Source organism: Cyclopterus lumpus, chromosome 18 (genome assembly GCF_009769545.1).
Source record: "Cyclopterus lumpus isolate fCycLum1 chromosome 18, fCycLum1.pri, whole genome shotgun sequence".
Classification (NCBI taxonomy): Eukaryota; Metazoa; Chordata; class Actinopteri; order Perciformes; family Cyclopteridae; genus Cyclopterus; species Cyclopterus lumpus.
In genome coordinates, this window is record NC_046983.1 from 9,791,517 (window position 1) to 9,802,251 (window position 10,735).

The 10,735-nt window shown below is 40.3% G+C and overlaps 1 protein-coding gene across 1 annotated transcript in view; it reads right to left on the minus strand.

Annotated features, from left to right (window-relative positions):
* LOC117748153 (adhesion G protein-coupled receptor L3-like) overlaps positions 1–10,482 on the minus strand; it is a 122,186-nt gene extending 111,704 nt beyond the window's left edge. The window contains exons 1-4 of the mRNA XM_034557787.1: positions 10,474–10,482; positions 10,225–10,277; positions 8,756–8,788; positions 1,087–1,329 (exon numbers count right to left, since the gene is read on the minus strand). Of these exons, the coding sequence (XP_034413678.1) occupies positions 1,087–1,329; positions 8,756–8,788; positions 10,225–10,277; positions 10,474–10,482 (338 nt within the window). The remainder of the gene's footprint in view (positions 1–1,086; positions 1,330–8,755; positions 8,789–10,224; positions 10,278–10,473) is intronic.
* Between the last annotated feature and the right edge of the window lie 253 nt (positions 10,483–10,735).

Genomic DNA, 10,735 nt, shown 5'->3' on the forward strand with positions numbered 1-10,735 from the left:
CTTTAAATAACCAGTGATTTGTGTCAGATAAAATGTATTGCTGATATGGATTAACAACCAGGTTCAGTGAGGTCTACTGGGATTCTTGAGCCAAATAATCCATAAAGGGGTATGTTACGAAGCCACACGGCTACCTAAAGGAGGGTTTTTGTATTCATTCATGATTTTGTTCAAAGCCCATAATGGCTTGACTATATAAACATGTTCCCATATCTCAGTTTTGCTAATCTCAAGGGCTAGTCCTCATATTTGTCACACAGCTCAATGTATTGAAATGTAGTGTGTTCTAATTTTTTTTTTTTACAAAGCATTTACATTTCCATAGTCTACAATGTGAATAAGATCAATAACTACACTTATTTTATGTCTCAAGGAGAACCATATTCCATATTTCAGCAGACCTCAAATGTGAATTACAGCATCTCTCAACTGAAGATTAGATGATTATGTTTTAACAGCTACTCAAGTCAATTACTTAAAAGCATAAAGCAAATTTAGCGTGTGACTGTGTTAAAAAATCTACTTTATACAATCTTTTGACTTATATTGCAGCATTAAATATGAAACACTGAAGGTAGAAGAGAAAATATAGAAGTTTTATATTCCAAAGTCAATCTCAATTTTGTATTCTGCTCATTTGTGCAAGGAAATAAAAACGATGATGTAGTGTACAAATCCCAGTTAATAACAAACAGACAAAGAAAAAGACAGAGCCTTCTTCCCTAAAGACCATTGACGTTGTCTTTACTTCACCATTGACTAAATCCGGCTGCTACCTTCAGGAAACGTCACGAGAGCAGACGGGAGTCTGGAGAACTGGGTCAAACGCATTTGACTTTATTGGACTAGATTTTGTATTTATTTAAAGAAGGTTAAATCCATGAGGGATGATCCACTCAAAATTGAAGACATTTCAGAATTAATAATCAGAATGCAACATTGTATGGCCTTAAATTGTAGACAAGCACACAGTGTTGTCTACGTACGACTCACTCTGTCCCTGAACAGCATTCAACGGGAATATTGACGTGAGATTCCAAAGACCATTCAAATCTGTCAAAAAATAATGAATGCAGATGGCCTTACCTTTGTGACATGATCTTGTATGCATCTGGCAGGTAACACCGCGTGTTCTCCATCTGTGCTGGGTCTGCGTCACAGATCTTGTCATCGGTGCGGCCGTAGTTGGCGCTCTCAATCATGATGACGTCCGTGCCCGGGCAGCGCAGCTCGATGGGATAGCTCTCGCACGACAGCTCCCTCCTCACCACCGCCATGGGGATGGGTGCTCGACTGAAGGCTACAGAGGGGAAGAAAATAAACTTAATGTAAGTAGGAGTTATTCAGATTCCTTCCCTCTCTACTTTGGTTAACGGGTTTCTGCCATGAAGTGTAAAAACAACTGGAGTTAAGTTTGGCTGAGACCTGAATAAAAAATTAAAAACCTGTAATCAAAAAGGTCTGACATTAAGACATATGAGAAGAGGTTGTCCACCTTGGTCGATAGAGTGTGGGCGGACAAGACGCTGGCTGTTTGGAGTGGGAGGATGAGCAATACCACAGGGGCCCCCAAGAGGCCAGGAGTTGCAAAAAGAGAATGTGAGATTGATACAGATCAAAGAGAAGGAAATAGACACCGTGTTTGCATTTGGCTGCGAGAAAATAAAAATTCATTACATGGGCATTCAACAGAGAAATTAAAGACAGACCATGGATCATGTAAATTAGAACTATAGCCTCCCAGACCAGAATTTATGAATCATAGGGGATGCTTCATTCTTTTGTCTTTTATAGCGATGTAATGCACTTCATTTAAGAACGCACAGGCAGGAGGCAGAGGGTCAAAAGGTGCTTGATGCCTCAAGCCAAAGCTTAGAGTCTGTCTGGCAAAAATCTACCGTTTACCGCAAAATGGCCAGGAGTGCTAGTGTGGCCGAGCGGCGGTGGTTCGGAGGTTGCTATTTTTCCTCTCCTTGACACAGGCGCACGCACGCACACCCACGCACGTCTGCGGAGGCTCACACTCGCACACAGGCGAGCGTGTGCACAACAGGCTGGAGGAGTTCTGTGTTTACAGCGAGAATAAAAAATGAGCGAGAAGCGTAAACATTGGCCTGAGTGACTGTAGGAGGACTGTGGCAGTTATAGATTTTTGGATAAACATCCCTTCAGACAAGCGTCTGAGCTGCAAAAGCCACCACTAGACGACGAGCAGCAGGGACATTCATCAGGGAGGACGGACAGACAGGGAGAAAGAAAGAAAAAAGGCACCGCGTTTCCACACGTGAGAATAACTATGCGATATCAACTGAACTCAATATCATGACGAACTGTAACATTTACCTCGGTTAAAAAAAAAAAAAAAGTAAACGTACACAAAGATTCTCTGGGAAGCTCCAAGCTTTAAAACACACCTCAATAGGATGACCATTCATCCTATTCAAAACAGCTAGTACCTCAATTTGAAATGATTTTGTTGCACGTATATCAAACGGAGCACATTTACAGCAATACTGTATGCAATCATTATATGACATGGTTGTCATTCAGGTGATGGAAAAAAAAAAGTGAGTTATAATTAACTTTGTTCAGCATTGAGTCGACATGACTTAATCTATTTGTAATAAAACCACACAAAGAATGTAAGCATGAACCCAAAGATACATTTCCCTCTCTGCAGAGCATTACAGCATATTTCAGTTTATTGCAACTTTACCGTTTCACGGTACACAATCTCTGCCATTTTCACTTCTTCAAAAGACATCTGGGTACCGCTACCTATCTTTCTTTAAAGATGAACCAAAAACATGATAGAAATCACAAAGACACGCGGAGAGGTGAAACAATAAAAGAAGCCCTTCATTATCTTGTCACTTCACTATGTCTCAGAAATCCTCCAGATACCAACACAGTAAAGCACACTTACCATAGAAACATCACAAATTGGCGTAATTGTATTCATTCTGGTGATGAAAGCCATCAATTATCTTCCTCTTAATGGGAAGATGCATTTCGCCCCCTGAAAAGTACGGGTATGGATCGCAGCAAACTTCTTTGAAACAGACAAAGGATAACATAGGTTAACTTTGGTATTTTTCATTCAGAGTCAATTACTTTTTGTCATCCATCTAAATGCACCTTCCAATCTTGCTTTGTTTATTGATCTTCATTCTTTTGAGTGTGGTTTCTCTTTTAGGAGAGCTGCCATCCAAAGTAAAGGAGGAAAAAAAACAGCCCAGTTAAATGGCTTCTATTATACAACCGTAGACATTTGAATCTTGACAAATTTGATCTTCATGATTTCTATTTTTGAATAATTCTAAGCCTCGCTACCCTGAAAAAGCAAAAGGCTAAATACATGCCAGCTTCCCCAGAAAAAGGATGAAAAAAACATCAGCGTTGCGAGCATGACGTTGTCAACATGGGCACCAGCAATCCCCTAATGTAAGCAAGTAAATGCATGCCAATGGTGTCTCGGATTACCCGCCTAGTCAACAACTGTAGTGTAATTACATTTGTGCCCGGAGGCGGTGATTGATAGGGCTCATATTCCCTGGCTGCCAGAGCCAGCATCCTGCCCCACTCGCACACATCGCTGTCTACATGTGCACATCACTGACAGAGCTATCGGAATTCAAATAGTCTTATTGAAAGTCCATTCTCTTATCTTAGGCCTATGTTCTATTCACTTTCTCTCTCTTCCCTCCTCTCCCTCCCCCGCTAATACTGAAGAGGAGTATTCACATGCAGAGCGTATCTCTTTCTTCTCCACTGCAGATTCTCCCTGGATAATTCCTCTGCAGAATATGGGGGAGAAAAAAGAAGTAGTAGTTTGGGGAAAGCCAACTGTCAGGGTCACGCGGGATACTTCCATCGCCGTCGCAGCACAGAGCAGAGCTTTCACTCACGATGCTTACAAATGACATAACTCACAAATGAATAGTTAGACAAATACAATTACGCACCAAAAAGGGCAACAGAAAGGTCAGAGAGAAAAATGGTCATTTGGAAAATGTAGATCCCCCGCAGAGCTTTTAAAAAACGCTTTGGAGTTTTGATTGTAGGTGTGTTAATAGTAACACAGTTAAGAGTTAAGAGTATAGTGAGAAGGACAAAATGTTGCTGTTAAAAAAACAGAGCTTATTCTTTGGTCACTGACACATTACCTTTTCCGAATCACCGAGCATTGAAGTGCAGACGGAGCAGAGAAAGAATGACATTTAAAAGTCATCATTAGTAACAAAACAGAGGCCTTAGGGGGGCTTGTATTTTCATTTAATCTCCCAAGAAAATGTGTCAGGGAAAAGGAGTTAAGGTCAACTAGCACAGATTATTACAATAAGCCTATCTAAATGAGCCTCCATCACTCGGATAAACAGATGTCGGGGACAGCTCTCAACAACATGGTTTCAGATCACTTTCAGACTTCAGCTGAAGTGCGTAAATGCAGACACAGCAGCTAATTTCCCAATAAATAATAATGCTCCCCCTGCAATCAGGCAGCTGGATAGTCTGGCAAAGTGCCAAATATGTTCCCAGTCAAGGAGGCAAAAAATGTTTAGGCTATTAATATGAATATATTGTATCCTTTAAAAAGGAGGCTCAGTCTCTCCAGTAGATGATACAAACTGGAAAACGTCATGTGGCTGTGCGAGAGGGGGCTGCATTCAAATGAACTCTGACTTCATTAAATTAATGTAAGATAGATGGACGAGAGGGGGGGAGATGGCAAATGACACTTTCTAGGAAAAAAAAGTAATTTGCAGGACTACTTTGAATTTCAACACAGACAAAAGTATAGCATTTTTAATAATCCATGAGTGATTATTTATCTTGAAGTGAGAAACAGTTCAGGGAAATTGTTCTCCCAAGTAAAACACGTTTACATATGGCCACAGGCAAGTGAAATCTCAAAGGCTTTTGCGCAGAATGCCAAATTATTCAGGAAGTGAACTGTCAAAGAACTCTGCAGATAGAGTATGTAATAGAACAGCATCGATAAAACAACATTTGTGCTTCCTGAGAAGAATTTAAGGTTTGGAATCGGTGCAATCACTCTTGCTTGCATTGTCACGGTAGTCAGACAACTTTGGACACGAGTTTCGCAGCTTCAGAAATAAGACTAAATAAGCCATGTTGTGCAGCTGAATGACAGATGGTACCTCTGTAATGATGAATCCATGAGCTGACCACGGGAACGATGACAACGTGACAAACCTTTCAAATCCACTTGATGGCTTTTGACACTTTGACCAATGATGCCGCGGAGCTCAATTAGCATTACTCATTATGACAGGAGCCAGATATGCATTCAACGCGCCGAATGAACGAGCCATTTGTTTTGCTTCCACTCGCGTTCACTGACACACATTTGAACACATTAATTGGCAACACACCACGCACTTGCAAATTCCAGCAGAGGGGAAAGACTGATGGTGTTTTTTTGCTGGGCAGCCAACGTGCAAATGCCAGTTTCAAACCGTCAGTCAAACTGCCCATGATGCCTGGAGGGAAATTAGCTTTCTGTGTTAACAAATTAGCTCAGAGGGAGGACCAGATACAGTGCAGTCATACTAAACTACTGCGGCACACTGGATCAACCTCTGCATGTGGAATATTTCAGCTGTTATTTTGATGTGTTTGTTGTTGGGGGTGGGTGGGTGGGGTTATGAGAAGCTGCGTGCAACCATCTACCTAATGAAATTACAGAGTAGCGGTGTATTGCTTTTTTCTCTCCTACGCTAACAGTGTATCGACACCATGAGAGTTAATACCTGTGAAAGTTAATACATTGGTCGTTAGAGGGAGGGAAATCTGCCGAGCACAGCAACCTCCTTCCCCCCGGTGATATGCTTCCACTAGACAGTAACCTCATGTTTGCGTACAAACAAGTAACAAACACCAGTACCTTGCCATCACTCCATAAAGGCTTGATTCACATACCCAGAACACAGGGGTGAAGTGTCTTTCCATCCAGCAAGCACTTTCATTTAATTAATCACTACTTCAATGCATTAAGTGTATAGCCGTGGCAAGAAGAAAAAAAAAGAGACAAAAAGGGAGGCAAGTCTCCCATCAAGGTCTTATGTTCAAAACCACTAGTTTCTGAGGTAAAATCCACTAGCTTCCAGCCAGTGACCACAATCAATGATGTTCAATTAGTTTGTATTTATTTGTTTTTAGATAAGCTGCATTATTTAGAAATGCATCTGAATTAAAAAAGTGTTACTAGTTTCTTTTAATGGCCAATTCAGAACACATATTGGTTGTTTCCCAATGTTCCTTCTTCAAGTGTCAGAGAAGCCGTTTTGTCAGATGGTTCAAGCCGGAGGTGAGTCTGTGGAGATGGCAGCGGCTCCTGACAGCGAGCTGGGCTTTGTTCAGCTTCCATCATGTCCGACATCGTTTTGCTATTTCCTCTCCTTTCTTTGCTTTCTCCCTCTTCCCTGTAACCCACCCACATGTGCAGGCATCACTCAAGGGAACATCTCAACCAGGACTAATGCACCTTGGCCCTCGCCTACTGTACGGTGCCTCCCAGGCTAAAATGAACACAATCCCTGTCACACATACACCGAGGAGACACACACACACACACACACACACAGACCTCCCACAGTAGGCATGACTCAACAAGCCCCTAGTAACACATGGCCCGATTGTAATTGAGGTCAAAGAAAAGAAACAACGAGCTGATTTCCGTCTTGTGTGAGGGGAAAGAGGTCTTTTCCTCACTCTTATTTTACCACACATCATCAGATAAAATTGCCTAAGAGCACACTGGAGGCAAGAGCTTGCCTAAATTTAGCATTGCAAACTGAGAACTGCAGCGCAACCTCCCTAATCTGAACCTCTCAGGAAACTGAGGTTGTTCAGCCTCCAGACAAGGAAAACACTAGAGTACAGGGGCCGTGCATTCAATATTTTAAAAAAACATGCACGCTTTCTAAAACACCCTGAGGGAACTATGTTGGTGTTAAATTGGTGATACTTCTTTCAGATTTCACAGCTAGACACTTCTGTGTATGCCATGGTGGATTTTTTTCAAACGGTACCACCTCCTTATAGCCGTGTTCAACTGGAAAACTAAAAAATGTAAATGGATGATATTATTTATTTCTATATAATACAATATTTTAGTAAGCTTTGCATTATTTTGTTGCACATGTCAACTTCAGAAACTAATACACTTGAGGTGGTGGGAACTCTAAATATAATAATGATATTCGACCATGGGGCCCCTTCTGTAAATGTGTAAATTATCTGAAACCTATATGCAAGCATAGCAATGTGGTGGAGGAAGTTTAGATCCTCCACTAAAGTTAAAGTAGCAATACCTCGATGTTAAAAGGCTGCATTCACAATTTGACTAGAAGTAGAAGTATAAAAGTACTACCAGCACAATGTACATGGTATTATTACTGATGCATCAACATAAAAGCTGCATTTTGATATTAAAGAAGAAAAAGAATTAACGCATAAATACGGATGGGCATTGAATCTATAACAAGTTATCACATTTAGGTTTTTATTACATTTAAGTTGATGCTTTTTATGTCAATTATTGATTTTTAATTTAACTACCAATTTGCAGTTTAATGAACATCAATATATTTTCATCTAAAACGGAAATAACCAAGTAAAGTATGAGTACCTTAACATTGTTTAGTGTTGTGCCTTTACTGTGAATTTGATTTTGTCACAAATCTCTCAAGTAAAAGTAAAGTTTGCTTGAAATAAAATGTTTGAATAAAGACTTGTTTTTTAAGTTGTAGACGGTGTGTATTAATTCAACCACATATTGTTGTTTTTTGCATAAATTTTTAAAACGTGATCAGTTTTTCCTAGCAGGTTAAACAGTCCGATTTAGAGTATACCTCCACATGCCTTTCTTCACTGATTGCACTTCATTTATTACCATAGCAACATCAAATATTGAACAAGCACTAGGAGCACCTTTAACACAGGCACAGGCTGATGAGAGAACACCTAGAAAATGCTTTCCCTTGTAATGAATAGGAAACAAGGCTCTATGGCTGACTGAATGGATCCCAGGGGCTTTGCTCATTATAGTGGTATTAATAGTACAATAGTGAGTGTAAATGGAGAAGAACCCCAGCGCTAACATACTGGCCACCAGGTTACCACCATCACAAGCAAACCAATAACGTTCTGCTTTGGCACAACATGGGGTGTGCCTGTTGATCGGGCAAGTGAAGCACTTATCTGAGATGACCTTCAGTCTACAAAACACCACTACGCACCACATCAATTGTACACAGATAAAAGTGTTTTTCAACTTGAAAAACAGTAACATAATTTACATATAAAACAGAACATTGGTTGTTGATGAAATCTTAAGAAATGTTCTTTTCCGTTTCTCATGAAGCTAGGATGAGGCTTTTACAATTTCTCGCCATTTGAAGAAAAAAACAGGAAATGTAAGCTCTCTTTTCCAGCATTGTACTGATTTGTTTTCTGTAGCAGAGCACATTTGGAAATGTACCTAAGCAAGTTCTCTTTCCCATATTCCTACTTGTAGAAAGTTTACTGCAGCGTAATATCCGAGGGGCAAAAAGCATGAATTAATACCAATTCAAGCTCAGCGCTGTAATGTTTACCTACATAATGAAGAACAAGAAATTATTTTAAATTAAAATGTGACTTCATGCATATGCATCCGTTATGTTTTTAGGTTGATAAAGACATTACCTCATTTTTCCAAAAATATGTGTTCCAGTGCAGCGACGTTCATAAAATCAAGCAGTGATTAAACATAATGTCACTCCTACTTGAGTATTATTACAGATATTTTCATACAACCAGTAACACAAACAAGTTTAAGCTGTACACCCCCAGAACAAAACATGGGATAATGCAAGACCCCCCCATAGGTCATTTTACTGGTTCATACTGTACATCTACGGAGGCAATTGACTCTTTGTGAAGTTCCGGTGCTACTCCGTGAAGTTGTCAGAGTTACCATGGAGCTCAAATTGTCACCAACTGCATAAATAATCAAAATGTGGGAAAAAGAAAAATGTATTTCAGTTAGAAGCAGACAGAAGGGTCTACACTATGCATTCGAAGGATGAAATCAGGATGTTGAACTGATTCAGGAGAGAAAAAACAGTCCGATGCTATGCTACGTCTTTGCTTTTGAGGGGCTGGACTCAAGGGTCCATTTTGCGAGCTTTTAGCAATGCTCAATAGTTAGCATTGGCACACAAGTTAACCAAGCAGGAAAGGGGGATGCGAGTGTGTGGTGACATTGCTGTAAAGGTGGATTTTTTGTAAAGAAAAGCAAAAGTGAACAAGAAGAAAGCAGGTAAAAAAACCAAAAAAAACCTAGTGTTGGATGAAGAAGAACATGTGAAAAAGGAGATTCTTTAACCAGCCACAGAGACAAAATAATCTCATTCCCCATGCACGCAGTCAAGGCAGTGCTCCTGAAATGTGCCTGGTTGGCTACGCTACATCCGAGACACACAGCTAGGATGATCTCCTTTGAACGTCTTTCTTTCTGTATTCAACATGACAGGTATCAGACATGGGTTTATGGGATAATGAGCACTGAATATGTATGAAGCAACATCTACGTGTTACCCACGCATCGAATCATCCGGCCGCAATTCTTAACATGTGGCATATTGGACTCTGACAACAAGCATAAGAAGCATGAAATGGGAAGGAATGCGACATTTGTCAAAACCAGCCATATGGTTTCACACAAGCAGGTTCAGAGCTGTAAAGTGTGCCACAGTAGCACATTGAGATAGCTTTGCACCTCAAAAAACAGCTCTATCACTGTGAATCTTCAGAGGTTGTGTACAGTTTAAGACTGCTGCTAAGCATTCAGAGTTCTTCATAAACGTGCGTCCAAAACTTCAGTGTCATATGGTCATCTACTGAGTTTCTTCATTTTGCTTTAAGATTTTTTAAGTATTGGTTTTCACTCCCTTTACTCACAGGATGATGACATGGCATATAATGTAATTTTTAAGATAGGTTAGGCTACTTGTAAATATCAGTTGGCATGTGACAATACATGTTCTGGGAAATTTTTTATGAAAATTGCTTCAGAGTTGCATGGACATGATACCTTGATGTGGGGAATTCATTATTTGACTTAGTCCTAGTTCAAGTGTTTGCATTTATAGGTGATAAGAGAACTGTGGCACTACATTTAACCATCATTGCTCATGTCAGTGGTTGTCAACCTACGGGTAGAAAGACCTCCAAGGAGTGATGACACATTTGGGGGATTGTGAGATCATCTACAGGATAAGAAAGTGAAAACACAAGTGCAATGTTAGCTGTGGGCTAACTTTGACACTTTGGATAACGTCATTCTAGATTAGCTATCAGCACTTCTTGTTTGCACTGCAACCATTGAAATGCAAACAGTCCTATGCGTTAAAGCTGATTATTTTGGAGGCAAGATCTGAAACTATAAGGAAATATAGACTATACCTTGAACATGATTTTACAAGTTGCACTGTGCATACTTTTAATCCATTTAACTCATGTATGTCATGGAAAAGGCAGCAAATGGGCACTAGGGGTTAAATCCAGACCTCCCAAGGGTGGCCCCTATGATCTTTACCGTGACCCTTTTACAAAATAGCCACCATTGTATTCTGCATGCAGCTGAGGAACATCTGCAGTGGTCCTATGAAAATGACCCATTTAGTTTGAAGCCGTTCCTCGCTGTGGAATGACATTGCTCACTCTG